At 44.9% G+C, this 23407-nt stretch overlaps 1 protein-coding gene across 1 annotated transcript; it reads left to right on the top strand.

Moving 5' to 3' along the window:
• Positions 1-5354: 5354 nt before the first annotated feature.
• On the top strand, positions 5355-23038 carry LOC120935782. Its single transcript, XM_040347842.1, has 5 exons — positions 5355-5358; positions 18899-18958; positions 22144-22329; positions 22460-22645; positions 22771-23038. Exons 1-5 carry the CDS (start codon positions 5355-5357, stop codon positions 22995-22997), a joined length of 663 nt encoding a protein of 220 aa, XP_040203776.1. The 3' UTR covers positions 22998-23038.
• Positions 23039-23407: the final 369 nt, after the last annotated feature.

The raw sequence follows: 23407 nt of genomic DNA, 5'->3' as shown, positions 1-23407 counted from the left end.
AGCAGCAGGGACTGGTGTGATCTTCACTCTCCAGATAGTGACTCCACTCCTTTCCTGTAATGCACGTGGCTCATGCAGAGGGAGTGACAGCAGCACTGCATCTGGCGGCAGGCTATGGGTGGCAAGCGGCACTGCATCTGGTGGCAAGTGGCACATTCACCTGACAAATAACCCACCGCCAAATTCCCCATCAACCCCGAGACTACATTTCGCCCCTCATCTTTTTTTGGGGAAGGTGAGAGAGGGGGTGTGTCCCTGAATGGCAGTTTGGAAATCTGGTCACCCTAAACACCGGGGATTTCACACAAAGGAAGCAATACAAAGAAAACAGGAGACTTGTACATGATACAGCAGGCACATATCAGGAAAATGAAATGTTGGGTTTATAACAAGATGGTATTTTGTTTAGCATTTCTGCTTTAGAATGGCAACTCCTTTACAGTTTCACTTCATGATTGAGTTGCTGCATTTGGAACATGGAACATACATATATCAAAATAACCAAACATCACTGACCTCATCCACATTTTCAAAGGCATTGATGACATCATACGGCAAACAGGACAAGAGATCGATGACAAACCACGTCTTCAAGTAGTTCATTCGTATTAACTTTGGGTCCGAAATAACTTCCCCAGCGGGCCCAACAAAGGTAGTGTGAAAATTAAGCACGATATCCACCAGAAATATGACATCCACGATACTGTCCACCACCAGCCAGGCCACGTTGTTCTGTTTGGTTTTGAAGGAGACATTGTAAGGGACGAGGATAGCAGTGTAAAACGTTAATATCAAGATGACCCAATCCCAGGTGGTTTTAAAAACACAATAATGAAGAATGATATGAGGAGGGGTCTTCGGGGCTTCCTGTTTGTATTGTGGAAGAATCTCTGAACCGAGCTGCAGCACCTAGAAGATAAAATGGATAATGATAAAATATTGCACTGGACTTATTTAGACCAATATAATCTACTTTGTGGGCCAATCACCAAATCTGTCATATACTGTAAGAGGAAAGGAAGTAAGTCACATCCTCCTCCATACCCGGAAATACCTGGAGATTGCCTATAGATGCCTTTCACAACCTACAGATTCCTTGTATGCTGTACTTTGCAAATACCAACTTGGACAACCCCTCCACCCTCCTGGACCTGCATTGGTCAGTGGGACCATCTGTCCTAGTTATACAGACGGCCATTCAAAAGAATGTTCTTTTGAATGGCAAGTACACGTGTCGTCATCGACTACGACGAGTCGGCGCTCGTCACATTCGATGCCGTCGCCGCCATCTTGCTACACCCCACACTAAACTTGTATGCTACCACGCATGCGTCGAAGGCTTATCGAGCATGCATGGGTTTACCTTCGGACAGGTAAGCATACAGACGACCGGTTTTCTTGGCAGGAAACACTCTGCCGGGAAACCCGACGAGAAAATGGAGAGCAGGGTTCTCTATTCTCGGCTGTTTTCCTGACAGGAAAACTGCTAGGGAGCATACACGCAGCCAAATGCTCTCCTGGCAGTTGTCGTGTGTACGAGGCTTTTCACAGTAATCACCTTGGGTCACAAGGCTCCTAAGGTGCTATGGATGGTTACTTAAAGGTTTAGTAAAGGTTTTTTTTTTTTTTAAATAACAAACATGTCATACTTGCCTCCACTGTGCAGTTCATTTTGCACAGAGTGGCCCCGGTCCTCATCTTCTGGGGACCCTCTATGGCTGTCTCAGCTCCTACCCTCAAGAGCTAACCCGGGAATCGCTCTCCCAAGGGGGATAGCTTGCGGGCGCGCTCTCATGTGATACAGTGGCGGCCATAGCCACCAAGTGTATCACTCGGCTCCGCCCCCTGGCATGCCGCATCATAGATTTGATTGACAGCAGCGGGAGCCAATGGCTGCACTGCTATCAATCATCCAATGAAGGGCCGAGAAGCCATTGCGTTCACGATGCATCGGATGTTTTTTCACCTTAATGCATAGGATGCATTAAGGTGAAAATGCGGGAAGCTTTACAACCCCTTTAAAGAGTAACCACACATTTTGCTGAGAAAACAATCCCCTCTGGGTTATCAATGCCCACTGCAATGAGTTTAGTAAACTTTGTAGCAGATTTCTACCTTTTGTTGCTCTGAAGAAATAACTTTTTGTTTCACCGTGTCCTTTGCAGACTGATCCTGAATGAAAGGACCTGGTCCATTATAAATCACCTGGTGCACTCTCAGTGTTCCAGTGAGATGCAGTGTCTGCATCTCTTTAGAAATATTCAACCCTTAGGGAGCATCTTACCAAAACTGAAATTTTTGCCTAAAAGTGGAGTTACCCTATAAGATACATTAGGCATCCAATATCCTAGGTACATCCAATATTGCTGAAACCTAACATACTACAGATTTAATACAGAGAGCAGGCTCTATTTCTGTTACTGAAACTTTCTCGGAAGTTTCTGAAAAACAACGGAAGGAAGAGGAGCCACTCCTCTGACTCATTTACTTTTGTGTATAAAGTTTAGCTTGAGTTACTGAGCTTTCTGAACAACAGGCTTTATTCTGTAAAGCAGGTAAGGTCACTCAGGAAAACATGCAAAAAAAAAAAAAAAAAAAACTTGCATTCCACCTTCTGGTGGAAAATTAAAATATAACATTTTTATATTTAGCATTTCATACTTACTTACTTACTTTTTTACAAGCAAATAATGTTTTGTAAAGTTATTAAAGTGGTTGTAAACCCTGTGCTACCACTTTTACCTACAGGTAAGCCTATAATAAGGCTTACCTGTAGGTACTGTGAATATCTCCTAAACGTGCGCCGTTTAGGAGATATTCACCATATACATTTGCGTCAACGTCATCGGCGCATTCGCACTTTGAAAGCGACTCGATCGTGTCGTTTCTAAAGGGTCTGTTGCCTTGACCAGCAGGAGTGACGTCATCGCGGCTCTGGCCAATCACAGGGCCGGAGCCCGCGAACCCGGGAATATCTCCGGGAGACATGTTGCCCATCACAGCCGGTGTACGGGGGCCGCTGCAACAGCGTCAATCTTAAGCCTCATACACACAATTGGATTTCCATCGGACAAAGCTATAGAATTTTGAGGGCGTTGACCGTAGAACTTGTTCTGCATACAGACGGCAGAACTTTTTTAGCCAACATTCACAAAACTTGGGTTTTTCTGCTCTTTAGTGCCACCCTTTGGGCAACTTCTGCTAATGTTGTCTGATGGTTAGCATTGGTTCTGAGCCAATGTTTGTACTTTGGATTTTAGTCCAACGGACTATTGTACACACAATCGGATAATCCGACAGAACACATTTGTTGTCGGACAATTTGAGAGCATGGCTATCCAACATTTGTTGTCGGAAATTCCGACAACAATTGTCCGATGGAGTGTACAGACGGTCAGATTATCCGACAAAACCCTTCCATCACACAATTGTTGTCGGAATATCCAATCGTATGTATGGGCCGTAAAGGTAAGTATTTCATAATGAGCTAATATGCGATGCATACTAGCTCATTATGCCTTTGTCTTGCAGTTTTTTTTATTTTAAGTGGGTTTACAACTGCTTTAAATACAATAAAACACATTCAGAATCATTATTTAGTCCTCTTTAAAGAGCTGTGAATGATGCCTATTTTTCATATTTTACTGAGCGAGGTAAACAGATGTAGATTACTCAGGTCTATAAAGAACATTCTAAATTCTCTCTAGAATAATCTATGCCAATTTATACTGCTCTAAAAGCCTTTCTCACTAATGACCCCAACCTAATACTGATCTATAAGCAGACATGCACTCTTATGAGTTTGCACGGAGAACAAATATCTTGCAAACTGTAAACAGTCAATAGCTCATTAATCTGAATAATGGTATCATCAATTGGATAAAGAGCCGCATACATTTTACATGTGTATTGAAATGTGTTCTTGTGATTTGTGCCGCACAAAATACAGAGCGTTCTGTGTAGTGTTTGTTGTATTCAGAGCTGCAGTTGGCCAAAGGCAAAGCTGGAATCAGGGGCGGATCCGGGGGGGCAACAGGGCAATTGCTCCCCCCGAAAAAATGAGCGAGTGATTGCCGGCGGGGTGAGCGAGAGGACGGGCAGGCTGCTGAGTGAGCAATCATGCTGGGCGGTAAGGCCGGTGTGCGGGCTGGCGTGTTACTGAGTGAGCAGGCAGGTGTACTGTCAGGAAACCGCTTCTATGCATCTGAATATGCAACTGAAGCGACACTGCGTCACGGCCATCTTGGTACACCCGCACTTGTCCACAGTAAGCCTAGAGTTAGAAGTCGGCAAGCAGAGATCTTTATACACCCACCGAAATCTTGCTTTTCACAGTTATTTTTAACAGTAAACTCAACTTATATTTCACTATATAAGCTGAGTTTACTGTTAAAAATAACTTTGGAATACCCCTGGAGCAATGGCGGACTATTTGGTCCCAAGCAGCTAAGAGCTCCCTCTGCACCTTATACAAGGAAAACACATATAAAATACTTCTATTTTGGTATATGACTCCCGATGTGCTCCATGCTATATATCCCGCTAGTTCCGATCGCTGCTGGCGATGCCAAGGGGACAGGGGCTCCCTCTTCCATATCTACTGGAGCTGCCCCTTGATTGCCCCCTACTGGTCTGAAGTTCAGCAATTGCTTAGCCGCCTCCTAGATACTCAGATCCCCATGTCCCCCAAATTTTTTCTTCTGGGTCTATCCCCCTTGAAGATTCCCACACCTTACAAAAAACTGTTACGCCACATTCTCACGGCTGCCCGCTGTCTTGTTGCCCTGAACTGGAAAAAACGGGCTCCCCCTGAGGCCCTGCATGCCAGGATTAAGGATGTGGAGCTGATGGAGAGAATGACTGCCAGGATACAGGATAGACTGGAGACCCACGACACTGTCTGGGAACCATGGCGCCTCCGGGAGGATGCATCTTGACCAGGTAGCTGTGCTATTCCGATGATCGATTCCCCCTCTTCCCACCCCTCCCCTCCTATCTTCTCTCTGTTCCTTTTCTTTTCTTTTTTCTTTTCTCACTTTCTTTATCCATCTCTACCCTTATGTGTGCGCAGTCACGCAACATGAAAACATAGGTCGCTGTGCAGCGACATTCTTAACTCAGTTATGTACCTGTTATTGTATAGGATCGTGTAGACGGTTCATACTTGTTGTTATCCGCACTGCAGCAGTAGGAAACCAAAGGATAGTTGACCTGTGCCTTGTCTACTTGTGTCTCCTCATGCTGCGACATGTGGCTCTGTATTCTGTAAGAAATGTACTCCTTCTCTTTCTTATTTTCAATAAAAAGTTATTTGATAAAAAAAATAACTTTGGAAAGCAAGAGGGTTTATAAAGATGGGTGGGTTTATAAAGATGTCCGCTTGCCGACTTCTAACCCTTACTGTGGACAAGTGTGGGTGTACCAAGATGGCCGCAATGCAACATCACTTTGGTTGCATATTCTGATGGGTAGTGGCTTTCTGACATCATCTCTCCCTGCCCGCCCTCACTCTGGGACACAGCCACTGGCAAGTGACAATCCACATTTGGTGGCAGGGGATATGGCAAGTGACATGGCAAGTGACTATCCACATCTTGTGGCAGGCGACATTGGCAAATGACAATCCACATCTGGTGGCAGGGGATGTGGCAAGTGACACGCTCAGGGCTCTCACTGATTCTGCATTATGGTGAGTTGAACTAATTAATTTTATATTACAATGTAATAATAGTAATAATGCGTTTAAATCATCCTGACACCATATCAACCATGGTGCCGTGATGATTGAAGCGCCAACACCAGCCATTGCCCCGACAAATTGCATGCAAAATTTTCTGGTAGTGCCCCTTCCGAGACTAGACTCTGGATCCGCCCCTGGCTGGAATGAGATATTAGGGTGCCCAAAGCAAGAGTGGTAAAACGCCCCCCACATCTTCCCCTTTAGGGGATAATTAACCACTTCATTACTGGGCACTTAAACCCCCTTCGTGCCCAGACCAATTTTCAGCTTTCAGCGCTGACGCATTTTGAATGACAATTGCGCGGTCATACAACACTGTACCCAAATTATATTTGTATCATTTTTTTCCCACAAATAGAGCTTTCTTTTGGTGGTATTTGATCATCTCTGCGATTTTTATTTTTTGCGCTATAAACAAAAAAAGACAGAAAATTTGGGGAAAAAAACACAATATTTTTTACTTTTTGTTATAATAATATCCCAATAAAAAAAATAAAAAATAAAATTCCCTCGGTTTAGGTCGATACGTATTCTTCTACATATTTTTGTTAAAAAAAATCGCAATAAGCGTATATTGATTGGTTTGCGCAAAAGTTATAGCGTCTACAAAGTAGGGGATAGATTTATGATTTTTATTTATTTTTTACTAGTAATGGCGGCAATCTGCGATTTTTTTTTGTCAGGCCTGCGATATTACGACGGACATATCGGACACTTTTGACCAAATTTTGGGACCATTCACATTTATACAGCGATCAGTGCTATAAAAATGCACTAATTACTGTATAAATGTGACTGGCAGGGAAGGGGTTAACACTAGGGGGTGAGGAAGGGGTTAAATGTATTCCCTGGGTGTGTTCTTACTGTGTGGGGGAGGGGACTGATGCTGTGTCCCTATGTACAAGGGACACAGCATCGGTCTCCTCTCTCCCTGACAGGACGTGGAGCTCTGTGTTTACACACAGAGCTCCACGTCCCTGCTGTCACCGCCGATCGCGGGTACCTGGCGGACATCGCGGCCACCAGGCACGCGCATCGGCTTCCCAGCGATGCGCCGGGCACAGTGTTTCCCCGCTGCGCGCCCCCAGCGGCGTGCATGGGGAATGTAAACAACAGGACGTCCAGGGACGTCCACCCGGCACTTGAGAGCCGCGCTGTGGACGTCTTTTGCGGATCCCAAGTGGTTAGATAGATAGATAGATAGAGATGACTGGCAACATTAAGACTCATGCAGAGGGACGTTGTTATCTTTTATTTGATGTGTGTTTGAAACGCACATCAAACACAGGTCAGCAAAACCCCACTGACTTCAAAAGAGTAGAATACTGTAGGATACAAATCAGGGGCGTAACTAGAAATCACAGGGCCCCATAGCAAAATGTTGTATGGGGCCCCCCAGAGCCGCCCTAGTGTCAATGCAGCGTGACCTGTGCCCTATACAGCGTGACCGGTTCCCCATACAGCGTGACCTGTGCCCAATGCAGCGTGACCTGTGCGTCATACAGCGTGACCTGTGCGTCATACAGCGTGACCTGTGCCCTATGCAGCGTGACCTGTGCCCAATGCAGCGTGACCTGTGCCCTATGCAGCGTGACCTGTGCCCAATGCAGCGTGACCTGTGCCCAATGCAGCGTGACCTGTGCCCAATGCAGCGTGACCTGTGCGTCATACAGCGTGACCTGTGCGTCATACAGCGTGACCTGTGCCCTATGCAGTGTGACCTGTGCCCAATGCAGCCTGACCTGTGCGTCATACAGCGTGACCTGTGCCCTATGCAGCGTGACCTGTGCCCTATGCAGCGTGACCTGTGCCCTATGCAGCGTGACCTGTGCGTCATACAGCGTGACCTGTGCCCAATGCAGCGTGACCTGTGCCCAATGCAGCGTGACCTGTGCCCAATGCAGCATGACCTGTGCCCAATGCAGCGTGATCTGTGCGTCATACAGCGTGACCTGTGCGTCATACAACGTGACCTGTGCCCAATGCAGCATGACCTGTGCCCAATGCAGCGTGATCTGTGCGTCATACAGCGTGACCTGTGCGTCATACAACGTGACCTGTGCGTCATACAGCGTGACCTGTGCCCCATACAGCATTGTTACAGACTCCACTCCATCACAGATCCATCCCCATTACAGACCCCACTCCACCACAGATTCCCCCCATCAGACCCCACTCCATCACAGACCCACCCCCATTACAGACCCCACTCCGCCACAGATCCCCCCCCCCCCATCAGACACTACTCCATCACAGACCCACCCCCATTCCACCACAGATCCCCCCCCCATAAGACCCCACTCCATCAAATATCCACCCCATTACAGACCCCGCTTTACCACAGATCCCTCCCATCAGACCCCACTCCATCACAGATCTTCCCCATCAGACCCCCCTTCACCACAGATCTTCCCCATTAGACCCCCCCTTCACCACAGATCTTCCCCATTAGACCCCACTCCACCACAGATCCCCCCACCAGACCCCACTCCACCACAGATTCTCCTTCTACCACAGATCTCCCCCCCATCAGACCCCACTCCATTACAGATCCCCCTATCAGACCCCACTCCACCACAGATCCCACTCCATCTCAGACATCCCCCACCATTACAGACTCCCTCCATCACAGTCCTTTGCGGAGTCAGCCTGTCCCTTTCATTAACGCAGCATTCCCCCCCCCCCCCCCTCTCCACACTGTCCTACCTTATTCACAGCCAGGAAGCACCGCATGGCAGGTCCAGACAAAGGGCGTGACTTTTTAAAGGCGGGTGATTGGTTGCTGGGACTGCCCCATTGTCTTTAGCAACCAATCACCTGCTTTGTAACTTGAAGTCACAAACTTTGCCCGGACCTGCAGCGCTGACAGGCTTGTGTGAAGCTGTGAATAAGGTGTGGGGAGGGGGAGAAAGGGGGGAGAGATGCGATTAAACAGGAGACCGGCCGCCGGCGTGACGTCACACGCAGGGGAATGAACCAACTCTCCTCCGTGGGGGGGGGGGGGCGCGAGGAAACGCACATGACACTGAGGACAGAGGAAAGGGAGCCAGGAGCGCACTCGGCAGCCAGTGAGTCGGCGCCGGTGGCCTGCATGCCGGCGATGCTCTTATCCTTACCGGGCCCCCCTGATCCTCACTCAGCTGCGGGCCCCATAGCGCCCGCGTGGGTCGCTATGGCGGTAGTTCCGCCACTGATACAAATCAGTTCAAAGGCTGAGTATGACTTGCTTTGCATTTTGTCGAATGCAACAAGTCCTATTGAGGTTTTTGAATTGCAGGCAAAAGCAGGTCAAATGCTGAGTTTGACACAAATGCTTATCAAGGTGAGCCATTGGAAACCTAGCTAGGATTAATTTCAACCAAGGACACTATCTGCATGGAGTACGAGAGGAGGCCAATAAGTTCTTAGGCCCTGTACACACGACCGAGTTTCTCGTCAGAATTCAGCAAGAAACTCGATGGGAGCCGTATTCTGCCGAGAAACCCGGTCGTGTGTACACTTTTCGCCGAGGAAACCGACAAGGATCTCGTCGAGCCAAATAGAGAACATGTTCTCTATTTCCTCGTTAGTCAATGGGGAACTTTGGCTCGCCGAGATCCTCGACGGCTTCACAAGGAACTCGACGAGCAAAACAATGTGTTTTGCCCGTCGAGTTCCTCGGACGTGTGTACAAGGCCTTACTCTCACATTGATCTAGAGATAGATGTGCTAAGGATCTGACATTTTTCAGGTTTATAGGTGGGTATCTTAGTAATATGCATGCTCATTTTTGTTAGGTCATGGTGAATAATAGTTAGAGCCAAGAGAAACAGAGTAGGTGTCATGCCCGACAAAATTGAATAGTAGACATGTACACACCCAAATATTAGTTTTTGGAATTTAGTTTTCGTCCGAAAAATACATTTATTTAGTTATTCCCGAAATTCGTTTTTATTCGTTTTGTTTAGTTAAAAAATGCATTCGTCCAAATATCCGAATTAATTAAGGTTGAATCTGTCATTGAAGGCTTATTAGACATGTGCATTTGTTTTGTTCCGAATTTCGGGTATTTTCATTTTCGTTTTAACAAACGAAAAAGCTTGTGCAGAATCGGAAATCCGAAAGATCCGACGTAAAAAAAAATGCTTTATTTTCGTTTTCGTTGCTACAACAGTTCGATATAGATAGAAGATTCGACATGACACTGACAATAGCAATCTGTGTCTATCGAACCTGTGGTCGAATGTGCCTAACCTAACTCTATTAGTCCAAGATTATTCTACATAGAGAGGAAAGATTCGACATTATAGAGACAGGCCCAGATTCTCATACATTTACGTTGCTCCTGGGCAGCGTAACGTATGTGATTTACGCTACACCGCCGCAGGTTTACAGGTTTACAGCCCGATTCTCAGAACACTTACCTGTAAACTTGCGGCGGTGTATCGTTAAATCGCTCGGCGCAAGCCCGCCCAATTCAAATGGGGCGGGCACCATTTAAATTAGGCGCGCTCCCGCGCCGAGCGTACTGCGCATGCTCCATTGGGTAAATTACCCGACATGCATTGCGCTAAACGACGTCGCCCCGACGTCATTTGCTTAGACGTTTACGTAAATGGCATCCAGCGCAATTCACGGACGTCTTACGCAAACGACGTAATTTTTTTCAAATTCGACGCGGGAATGACGGCCATACTTAACATTGGTTGCCCCTCCTAATAGCAGGGGCAACCTTACGCGTCGCGTACGCTACGGAAACGACGTAAATTCTCAGCGTCGACCTCGCGTATGTTCGGGAATCTCGCGTAATTACCTCATTTGCATAGACGACGGGGAAAACGCCTAGCGGCGGGAAAAAAAATTACTTTTAAGATCTGACAGCGTAACAGCCTTACGCCTGTCAGATCTAATGGGTATCTATGCGTAACTGATTCTAAGAATCAGTCGCATAGATACCCGGGGCCAGATGAGGAGTTACGACGGCGCAAATGGTGTTGCACCGTCGTAACGCCTTTGAGAATCTGGGCCACAGTGTTCTGGTAGACTATTCAACATGAACGACAAAGATTCGATGAAGCAGAGAAAAACATACAAACATCGAATCTGTCATTGAAGGCTTATGCTGTCTGTCGAATGTTCTAAGAAGATTTGACGGAGCAGCTAAACTGTACGACGCCCGCAATCGTACATTTCTTGTCAAATGCTCGGCCCATAGGCTATAGAAGAATTTGAATGTTGGTTGACTAGTAAAAATAATTTATAAATTATAAATATATTACTAGTGTCATACAACATTAGAATTCTTCTATAGCTTGTAGGCGGAACATTCGACAGGAAATGTACAATTGCGGCGTTGTACAGTTTAGCTGCTCCGTCGAATCTTCTTAGAACATTCAACGGACACCATAAGACTTCAATGACAGATTCGACCTTAATTCATTCAGATTTTCGGACAAATGCATTTTTTAACGAAACAAAATAAATAAAAACAAATTTCAGGAGTAACTAAATAAATGTGTTTTTCGGACGAAAACGAAATTCTAAAAAAAAATATTTCAGTGTGCACATGTCTAAGGCTTATGGTGTCTTTCGAATGTTCTTAGAAGATTTGACGGAGCAGCTAAACTGTACGGCGCCGCAATCGTACATTTCCGGTCGAATGTTCCGCCTACAAGCTATAGAAGAATTTTAATGTTGTATGACACTACTAATAATTATATTTATAAATTATTATTACTGGTCAACCAACAATCGAATTTAATATAGCCTATGGGCGGAGCATTTGACCGGAAATGTACGATTGCGGCGTCGTACAGTTTAGCTGCTCCGTCAAATCTTCTTAGAACATTCGACAGACAGCATAAGCCTTCAATGACAGATTCAACGTTTGTATGTTTTTCTCTGCTTCGTCGAATCTTCGTCGTTCATGTCGAATGGTCTACCCCAACATTGCCTCTCAAATGTCAAATCTTTTCTCTCTATGTCGAATCTTTCCTCTCTATGTAAAATAATCTTGGACTAATAGAGTTAGGTTAGGTACATTCGACCACAGGTTCGTCAATAGACGTCCTCCCCTTTGCACACGCCCTGCCCAGATCCGAGTAAGGGGCCGGTCCCTTACCACGTGACAGCTGATCAGGCGATGTAAACAAAGCTCAATAATCGTTTTTGTTTTTTCTCCTCACGCTGGCAGCGTCAGGAGAAAAGAAAGCCGATCACCGGCTCCTGTATGAGGGACATCGGTCCCCAGTGGAAGAGGCACATCAGCCTCATTAGTGCCCACCAGTACCGCCTGCCAGTGCCCACAGTGACCACCAGTGCCAATCAGTACCACCTATCAGTGCCCATCACTGCCACCTATCAATGCCCACCAGTGGTGCCAGTCAGTTCCTCATCAGTGTCACCTAGCAGTGCTGCATTTCAGTCTCGCCTATCAGTGCCCATCATTGCCACCCATCACTGCCACCTATCAGTTCCCATCACTGCCACCTATCAGTGCCCATCGCTGCCAGCTATTGGTGCCACCTATTAGTGCCAATTATCAGTGCCCACCAGTGCCACCTATTAATGTCCTTCAGTGCCACCCATCAGTGCCACCTCTCAGTGTCACCTCTCAGTGCCCACCAACGCCGCCTCTCAGTGCTATCAGGGCCCACCAGTGTCGCCGATCAGTGCCGCCTTATCGTGCCTATCGGTGCCCATCAGTGCAGCCTCATCACCGTACATCAATGAAGAAGAATTACCTGTTTGGAATTTTTTTAGAACAAAATATAAAACGGTTTTGTATTTTTTTTTTTTATTATTATTCAGTCTTTTTTTTTTTTTTTTACAAAACATTAAAACCGCAGAGGTGATAAAATACCACCAAAAGAAAGCTCTATTTGTGGGAAAAAACAGCCAATGGAGCTGTACAGGGCTGCACAGATGCTGCAAAGCAAAGGCATTTTTAACTTTAGAGATTGACAGGCAGCACTCACCCATTGAGTTTAATGGGTCTGCACTGCAACCGCGTGCAATGTATATGATTGTGGCACAGTATTGTAACATTGGAGGGTTAAATCAGGAGGTGAAGAGGTATTATAACCAATAAAACGACACTTCACTACCTGTCAAATGCCCTCTGAAAGGCAACTCAAACGTGGATCGATCTTCAGAGGGTAACACAGGGCACAGCAAGTCTGAAAGAGCCCTTATGGTTTATTGCAACCCCTCCAAACACCACTTTTGGCAGACAGCTTGAGGCTTATGCCGCGTACACACCATCACTTTATGTGATGAAAAAAAATGACGTTTTTAAAAACGTCACTTTAATTGACTGTGTGTGGGGGAAAACGTTGTTTTATGTCTTGTAAAAAACGACCAAAAAAAATTGAAGCATGCTTCAATTTTATGTGTCGTTTTTCAAAAGTGCACTTTTTACTTCACAGAAATTGACCGTGTGTAGTAAAAAACGTCGTTTTCTAAGACGTTTTTTCATCCACGCATGCCCAGAAGCTACTTATGAAGCGAGCTTCAATGGAAAAACGTGGTGGAACGTAACCTCACTTTGCAAGATCATTGTGAGAAAACGATGGTGTGTAGGCAACTTCGTCTTTGAAAATTGAAGTTTCAAAAACGTAATTTTTTACTTCACAGAAAGTGTCGTTTTTTTTCATCACATAAAGTGATGGTGTGTACGCGGCATTAGAGGCTGACATCAGGTCCAATTGAGGTACTCACACTGCTTGCACAAAAATAAAGAATACATTATGCAACCTGCTGTGTTCTATAATGAAGCAAATCTGCACCAAAACATAAGTAAAGAAAGATGTTTTTGTAAGCAATGTTTCAGACACTTTGCCAAGCCAATACAACATACAGGGGGAGATTTACTACAACTGGAGCACACAGAATCTGATGCAGCTGTGAATGGTAGCCAATCAGCTTCTAGGTTTTAGCTCCTGTTCACACTAAACACGGCTTTAAAATCACGTGTGTTCACGTGAAATCGTACGATTTCAAAGCCGCATTTCAGTCCCACTTCAGGGATGACTTGAAAGACATCTGTGCGGGTTCATGCACAGATGTCCATTGAAATCGCCCCCCAAGTCGCCAAAAGTAGTGCAGGAAATACTTTTGGAAATCGGTGCAGAGCTGTAAAGTCGGTCTCACACCAATTGGGATGCTCCTATTGCCGGGGCCATAGGCTCCAATTTGACATGCGATTTGACCTGTCAAATCGCATCTCAGTTCACACCGATGTGAACTGGGTCTTATTGTCAAAACGTAATTGAGTAAGTTAGAAGCTGATTGGTTACTATACACGGCTGCACCAGATTCTGTGTACACCAGTTTTAGTAAATCCCCCCAAAGTATACCATTATGTAGACAGGCTTAAAATTATGGCATTTTTATTATTATTTTTATTTTTTACTAGTAACGGTGGCGATCTGCGATTTTTATCGTGACTACGACCTTATGGCGGACACATCGGACGCTTTTGACACATTTTTGGGACCATTGTCATTTTTACAGCGATCAGTGCTATAAAAATGCACTAATTACTGTGAAAATTACACTGGCAGTGAATGGGGTTAACCACTAGGTGGCGCTGAAGGGGTTAAGTGTGCATAGGGCTGTGCTCTAACTGTAGGGGGGATGGGCTTACTGTGACACGACAGTGATCACCGCTTCCGATTACAGGAAGCTGTGTACACTGTCCTGTCACTAGGAAGACTGGGGAAATGCTTGTTTACATAAGCATTTCCCCCCTTCTTCCTCACCGTGACACGATCGTGGGTATGCCCGCGGACATCGAATCCACAGGGGCCGCGGTCGGAGTCACGGAGCTCCCAGATGTATACAGTATATACGTCCTTCTGTCTGTCCATGCCATGCTGCTGACGTAAATAGTCGTGCGCTGGTTGGCAAGCAGTTAAACACGTATTTGACTGCATACAATGTAAACAAGCCCTTATAAGGACATGCATACTGGCAGGATCAAGTGAAAAAAAAATAAAAGCTTAAAAAATGCAATAGGAACTAATGTAAGGAGCTACTGTATTAATATACAATTATAAAAAATAATGAGTGCCACACTCATTACTTTTATTTTCTACAATAATGCAGTGCACCCCTCCCCCTTCCTTGAACTGTATAATCATTTGTCACATAAGACTAAAAATAGATCAGATGAGACGAGACAAACTGCTGTCCGGTCATTTGAAAAAAAAAAAAAAAAAAAACTCTAGCCCGGATTCACCTAGCACTTACGGCGACGTATCTCGAGATACGCCGCGTAAGTGTAAATGTGCGCCGTCGTATCTATGCGCCGTGCCCATAGAACTAGATACGCCTGAAAATAGGCTTCCTCCGACCGACGTAACTTCCCTACGCCGGCGTATCTTGGGCGCATATTTACGCTGGCCACCTCATTGCAAATATGCAAATGAGGGAGAAACGGCGATTCACAAACGTAGTTGCGCCCGGCGCATAATGTACGCGGTTTGCGTAAGGCTTACGTCCGGCGTATAGTTAATCCCCATCTATGAGGCGCAACTCATGCAAAGACCAGGGAACAGCCGTCCTATTTTACGTCGTTTACATAGTAGTACGTGAATAGGGCTGGGCGTAGGTTACGTTCACGTCGTATGCATTGAGCCGTCGTATCTTAGGGAGTATATTTGACCTAATTCTGAGCATGCGCACTGGGATACGTCCACGGGACGGCGCATGCCCCGTTCCTTCGGCCCATCATTTGCATGAGGTCACGCTTCATTTGAATGGATCACGCCCACTTCCACCTACTTTGAATTAGGCCGGCTTACGCCTACGAATTTACGTTACGCCGGCGCAACGTTGGGAGTAGGGTTGTCCCGATACCACTTTTTTAGGACCGAGTACAAGTACCGATACTTTTTTTCAAGTACTCGCCGATACCGAATACCGATACTTTTTTTTAAATGTGTCCCCAAATGCAGCCATGTCCCCCCACATATGCAGCCATGTCCCCCCACATATGCAGCCATGTCCCCCCACATATGCAGCAATGTCCCCCACATATGCAGCCATGTCCCCCCACATATGCAGCCATGTCACCCCTATATGCAGCCATGTCCCCCCTATATGCAGCCATGTCTCCCCTATATGCAGCCATGTCCCCCATAAATGCAGCCATGTCCCCCCTATATGCAGCCATGTCCCCCCTATATGCAGCCATGTTCACCCTATATGCAGCCATGTCCCCCATAAATGCAGCCATGTCCCCCCCATATCCAGCCATGTCCCCCCTATATCCAGCCATGTCCCCCCATACCTAGATGCCGCTGCATTGGTTAAACAGCGTGCGGGGAACATCACAGCTTTCATTTGAATAGCTGTAGTTTTCCCCGCTGCGCCGCGTATAGACACTCCCCCTTGCTCGGGATTGGACAGATCCCGAGCAAGGGGGAGTGTCTATACGCGGGGCGGCGGGAAATACTACAGCTATTCAAATGAAAGCTGTGATATTCCCCGCACGCTGTTTAACCCATGCGGCGTTGCGGTATGCGACGGGGTCGGCGGCGGCATTCGTTGCGGCGCCGGCGCCGGGGGGGGGTGGGTGCTACTTGCAAGTATTCTATTTAGGTATCGGGGGTATTTGCGGGAGTACAAGTACTCCCGCAAATACTCGGTATCGGTCCCGATACCGATACTGGTATCGGGACAACCCTAGTTGGGAGCAAGTGCTTTGTGAATACTGTGCTTGCCTCTCTATGTTACGTCGGCGTAGCGCATATGAGATGCGCTACGCCGGCAGAAATATGCGCCGAGGTATATGAATCCAGGCCTCTGTGTCAGTTGGAAACTGCAGGCTACAAACAGAAATCTCTACCAACAAGTATGTAATATAAGAGTTTATCAAAACAATCCATACATAACAATACAAACAGCCCTTCTATTACATACTTGTTGGTAATTGTGATGTCACAGTGGCAGAAGCCTTTCAACAGTATTATCAGCTGTTGTGTGCAGACGTGCTGTGCAGACAGTTGCTCTGTGAATAACTGACCTTTTGCGATTCACTTACAATGAAGAGCCTTTACAAATATTTTATTATCGCCTTTTTTCTTCTGGCTGCATTATTGGTGACATTGCAGCCATCAACGGCAAGACCAAGTAAGTTATTTTTTTTTTAGATTAGTATGTAGCGCCCCCTTACTTTCAGTAGAGGTACTACGCTAAAGAGAGAGAGATATAAGTTGCTCTCATTCCGAATTGTGTTAAATTTGGGCTGCTGTCATTCCTGAACTGTCCTGTGGGTCAGTCTGCGCTCCAGGGATGCGATTCCATCCCTGGGCGGCAGTTGGCGCTAGAGGGGTTCGGGCAGAGTCACTTTTCCCCAGTGGACAATTGGAGGAGTGTTTCCCTCGCGGGGCATGCTGGGGGAGGGTATATCTGTGGCAGACACCATATTTCTTGGTTCTTCGCGGGTTCCTGGTGTGGCACCCACCTTTAGGGTGTGCGCACATCGCGGGCCCCACCACTATGACCTACCTGGCCTGGGTTCCCGCGCAACGCAGAGTTCCTGACTCTGGGTCCTCCTGGCCTGGAGCGACCGATGCTACCAAGGGGCCCCAGTGACTTACTGGGTCCCCAGCTCTACTGAAGAGATCCTAAGCTACGTGCTGTGCGGTGGGGGATTGGCTCTAGGAGAACCCGGAGGCAGGTTATCTGAGAGACTTGAACGAACCATCGGGGATCTGGTGACCAGGACACTGACCGGTACACTTCAACTGTCAACCGGTGACCTTAACGCAATTTACTGGGAGGATTCGCTCTGCTGTTCACATTGTCAGCATTGAGCCTGTGGCAGAGGCCTCATCTGGCATCTTAATCTAATTTAATCAGAGCCAAGTCCGTGGCAGGGACTTGTTCCTTCCAGCACTCCGGCTGCCAGACTCGTGGCAGGAGTCTGTCCGGGGGCACTTCACCCACTCTGGCTAGAGTGGCGACGAACTGTACTACTATTCAAAGCAGGCTTGCTTTCTTCCTATCCAAAACCTGATACTGCAAAGTTCCTTTACTTCATCAACCTTTTCTGTCTACCTCATGTTGATGTTGGTCGTGTTGGGCCGAGAAATAAAGCATTCAGAAAACCTTATTCGCTGATTGGACATTCGTTTACTGCTCTACTTTTTGCGATTCGGCACTGCGTCGCTTTAACTGACAATTGCATGGTCGTGCGACGTGGCTCCCAAACAAAACTGACGTCCTTTTTTCCCACAAATAGAGATTTCTTTTGGTGGTATTTGATCACTTCTGCGGTTTTTATTTTTTGCGCTATAAACAAAAATAGTGCGACAATTTTGAAAAAAAAAAGCAATATTTTTTACTTTTTGCTATAATAGATACCCCCCCAAAAAATATATATAAAAAAATGTTTTGGCCGATACGTATTCTTCTACATATTTTTGGTAAAAAAAAAAAAAATCGCAATAAGCGTATATTGATTGGTTTGCGCAAAAGTTATAGAGTCTGCAAAATAGGGGATAGTTTTCTGGCATTTTTATTTATAATTTTTTTTTTACTAGTAATGGCGGCGATCATCAATTTTTATCGTAACTGCGACATTATGGCGGACATATCAGACACTTTTGATGCTATTTTGGGACCATTCACATTTATACAGCGACCAGTGCTATAAAAATGCAAATGTGACTGGCGGTGAAGGGGTAAAACACTAGGGGGCCAGGAAGGGGTTAAGTGTGTCCTGGGGAGTGATTCTGTTAGGGGGCGTGGCTTACTGTGACACGTCACTGATCGCTGCTCCCGATGAGAGGGAGCAGACAATCAGTGTTGTGTCACTAGGCAGGACAAAGAGATGCCTTGTTTACATTGGTCTCTCCCTGTTCTGCAGCTTGCGCGCCCGCACGGCGTGAAATTCAAAGTGACGTGTATATATACGTCACTTTGTGCAGCCGTGCCATTCTGCCGACGTATATCGTCGTGACACGGTCGTCAAGCGGTTAAACTCTGGCCCACACTTCTTTTTTTGCCAATCCTTTCGGTTGGTCCCTTATTGTGATAGACAGAACCACTGACCAATAAGGGAGTTCAGTTTGCTTTGTCCAAATGTATTTGTTTTTATAATTGTTTCTAGGGTTGTAAATAAAATAGTAAATTCTTTGTTGTACTAACGCTGTTTATTTTCTGTTATAGTTGGAGACATGCGGTCTGAACAATCTACACCAGTAGGTGTAGTGGAGACACCAAGCAATGGTAAGGATTACAAATTCTGACTATCATACACATTACACTAAGGCCGGCCATAGATGGAGCAATTTTCTTTCCTGCAACCACGGGTTACAGGGAAGAAAATCACCCAATTCCCCCATCAACACAGACAGTGTTTACAGGGGTATCCCTTCCGTGGAGACATGGGGGGGGGGGGCTGTAACCGATGGGAGAATACAGTTATTATTGCTAGCGGCTATTACAGCCGCTAGCAATAATCTCATGGAAAATCTGGTTGTACATTTCGGCCGCCCATAATACATGGTTTGAATCTCGGCTGGCCCTGCTCAACCGGATGACATTTCCTGTGAATGCCTTCAACTACATGTACCATCAGCCTTTGCAGCTGACAGTCTGGAGTTCTGAATGGACTGCAAGGTTGCTGATGAGAGGCCTTATAATTCATTCACAAGCCCTGCAGGCTGTAAACAGCCAACTCATATGAAGATATAGGCTGAAAGCTACAGGGCTTGTCTGCAGGTGTCTGGCATTGCACCTCCTCGGATCCACTGATCACAAGTGAAATGCTTTCCAGGCTCCTTAGGAAAAAAATTATAAATGTACAATTTTATTTTCCTGCAAAATGTGCATTTAATATTTTTTTTTCCCAAGAGGTGAACTCATCCTTTAAGCATAGAGAACTCCATATGGCAAAGCAGGCTCCACACTGCAGTCTGCATTTTACAAACAGGCCATAAAATGTGGGCTGCAATGTGCATACTTCAGTGTAGTATAGGTCAATACCCAAGTGGAAAAATACCCACTCTTCAATTTAAATTGGTCCCTTTCTGTATATAAAGTCAAAACCACCTTCTGGAGTAGAGAAAGAGAGGAACCTCTGTCAGATTTTAAATTTCTGCCTGAATCCACAATATGGAGATTTATTTTCTCTCTTTGTCCTGATGACCATTGTCACTGTAGGTCAGAAAAATGTATTTTCCATTGTCACAGAACAGGTATAGAGGGGAGATCTACCTAAAGGAACACTTCTGTTCCTGTGGCAACTCTTGGATTTTCTCTAACTTCCTGTTGTGCTTTTAGGATAGGGAGTAAGAGGAAATCTCTTACATAGGACACAAATATTCTTCTCCGAAAAATTGCAAAAAAACATACAAAAAAACGTACATATATATGTATGTGCTCTACACGTATTAAATAGTGCTCTTAGAAAGCATGCACTCCCCTATATCAGATTCAAAGAATCGCTACCATAGAAACAAACAAATATTATAATAGCCACACAATTTTTATATATATGTGAAAAATATGCATGTGACAATTAGATAGAGGATTTCTAAATTAGTCCTCTTCTCATTAGAGTCCCAATGACTGTCCAAGTGCTTATAAACCGATCAATATTTATCCCGTGAGGTGTTAAACCACAACGTAATTTCACCACTTCAGTGATATTCCTGTCACCGATAAAAATGGCCACTCACCAGATTTCATTTAATAAATGCCTTTGGTTCATTCCCAGGATAACCACTCCCTTGATACATATTTCCACCAACAGCCAGGTGCCTTAGATGTACTAGTGGAATCTCTTTTTTTCTCCTACAAAGGCTCACAAAAAAGAGGAATGCCCCTCATGGTGTAGTACGTAAAAAATGTATTGGTTTCTTAAATAAAAGTAAGTATTACACTCACATTTGGTTGTGCCCGTATGCCGGCACCAAGCTTCTCCAGCCGTGTATGCAAAAACAGTTGAAGGATAAAGCCGTTCCTTTCATGTTCTCCCTACGCCTATCTCTGGTTCAGTAGATGTCAGCAGCCTCTGCGCGTTTCGCAAGTAATATTGCGTCCTCAGGAGCTTCCTGAGGACACAATATTACTTGCGAAACGCGTAGAGGCTGCTGACATCTACTGAACCAGAGATAGGCGTAGGGGGAACACGCCTATCTGAACCACGCGCTGATCGCGAAATAGGCGTAGGGGGAACACGAAAGGAACGGCTTTATCCTTCAACTGTTTTTGCATACACGGCTGGAGAAGCTTGGTGCCGGCATACGGGCACAACCAAATGTGAGTGTAATACTTACTTTTATTTAAGAAACCAATACATTTTTTACGTACTACACCATGAGGGGCATTCCTCTTGTTTGTGAGCCTTTGTAGGAGAAAAAAAAGAGACCCCACTAGTACATCTAAGGCACCTGGCTGTTGGTGGAAATACGTATCAAGGGAGTGGTTATCCTGGGAATGAACCAAAGGCATTTATTAAATGAAATCTGGTGAGTGGCCATTTTTATCGGTGACGGGAATATCACTGAAGTGGTGAAATTACGTTGTGGTTTAACACCTCACGGGATAAATATTGATCGGTTTATAAGCACTTGGACAATCATTGGGACTCTAATGAGAAGAGGACTAATTTAGAAATCCTCTATCTAATTGTCACATGCATATTTTTCACATACATATTAAAAAAAAATTGTGTGGCTATTATAATATTTGCTTGTTTCTATGGTAGCGATTCTTTGAATCTGATATAGGGGAGTGCATGCTTTCTAAGAGCACTATTTAATACGTGTAGAGCACATACATATATATGTACGTTTTTTTGTATGTTTTTTTGCAATTTTTCTGAGAAGAATATTTGTATATGAGCACTTTTCATACACATTTATACATATCTGGTGTATTGTCAACGGAGGTAATATGTATTGGGGTTAATAATCAAAAATATTACCCAGAAGTAGGTGGCGATAGATTAACCACCAGGGGAGCGCAATCCACATGTCACATTTATTTTTTTAAGGACGAGACACCATTGGATGTTTTGCCCCTTCTTTTCTGATTGCAGCACACCCACCATTATAGAATAAATTTGGTTTCCACTTGCGCCAGCAACACTTGTATCGCATATATATGGGACACAGATGGAAAAAACTCAGAGGGGCTTACAAAATATTAAAAAAGTTGGGTTTAGATATACTTTATAGTACCTTTTATAAAATACCCAGAAAGATACATTTTTCGGGGTCCCCAATTGTTTACTAATCACCAATATAATTATTCTGGATAAAACTTCCCTTTATAGAGAGAAAAACAGCTCTAGTATTCTCCTATAAAACATTATTTTTTCCATTGTATAGAATCATCTCATTAACTGCTTATTTACACTAAATTGATAATTTTAATCACAATTTCCTCTTTTTTTCCATGTACAGACTACATTCGTTTGGAGGATCTCATCCGGGAGTCCACGAAAAGAGCTGATTCTGGCGAGGATCAGCCAGTAAAGAATGTGGCCAACGACGGGAAAAGCATTGAGGATCTGATCCAGGAAAGCACCATGGTAGCTGATTCTAAAAAGGATCACCCAGTGCCATCCACCATGGAGGATGTGGAAAAGGGTAAGTACTGTATAGTATTTCGAACACAAGAAATACACATTATTAAAATTCCTTTTATAGGGATGAAACTCTTCTACTTACACTAAATGAATGAATTTAATTACAATTTCCTCTTTTTTTTCATGTACAGAGTACATTAGTTTGGTGGATCTCATCCGGGAGTCCACGAAAAGAGCTGATTCTGGCAAGGATCAGCCAGTAAAGATAGTGGACAACGACGGGAAAAGCATTGAGGATCTGATCCAGGAAAGCACCATGGTAGCTGATTCTGATAAGGATCACCCAGTGCCATCCACCATGGAGGATGTGGAAAAGGGTAAGTATAGTATTTCGAACACAAGAAATACACATTATTAAAATTCCTTTTATAGGGATGAAACTCTTCTACTTACACTAAATGAATGAATTTAATTACAATTTCCTCTTTTTTTTCATGTACAGAGTACATTAGTTTGGAGGATCTCATCCGGGAGTCCACGAAAAGAGCTGATTCTGGCGAGGATCAGCCAGTAAAGATAGTGAACAACGACGGGAAAAGCATTGAGGATCTGATCCAGGAAAGCACCACGGTAGCTGATTCTGATAAGGATCACCCAGTGCCATCCACCGAGGAGGATGTGGAAAAGGGTAAGTATAGTATTTCAAACACAAGAAATACACATTATTGAAATTCCTTTTATAGGGATGAAACTCTTCTACTTACACTAAATGAATGAATTTAATCACAATTTCCTCTTTTTTCCATGTACAGACTACATTCGTTTTGAAGATCTCATTCGGGAGGCCAAGAAAAGAGCTGATTCTGGCAAGGACTTGCCAGTAAAGAATGTGGACAACGACGGGACAAGCATTGAGGATCTGATCCAGGAAAGCACCACGGTAGCTGATTCTGATAAGGATCACCCAGTGCCATCCACCGAGGAGGATGTGGAAAAGGGTAAGTATAGTATTTCAAACACAAGAAATACACATTATTGAAATTCCTTTTATAGGGATGAAACTCTTCTACTTACACTAAATGAATGAATTTAATCACAATTTCCTCTTTTTTCCATGTACAGACTACATTCGTTTTGAA

The sequence above is a fragment of the Rana temporaria genome, chromosome 4 (assembly GCF_905171775.1).
Source record: "Rana temporaria chromosome 4, aRanTem1.1, whole genome shotgun sequence".
In the NCBI taxonomy this organism is placed as follows: Eukaryota; Metazoa; Chordata; class Amphibia; order Anura; family Ranidae; genus Rana; species Rana temporaria.
Note: the sequence above shows the minus strand (reverse complement) of the source record. Positions and strands in the feature narration are given on the sequence as shown.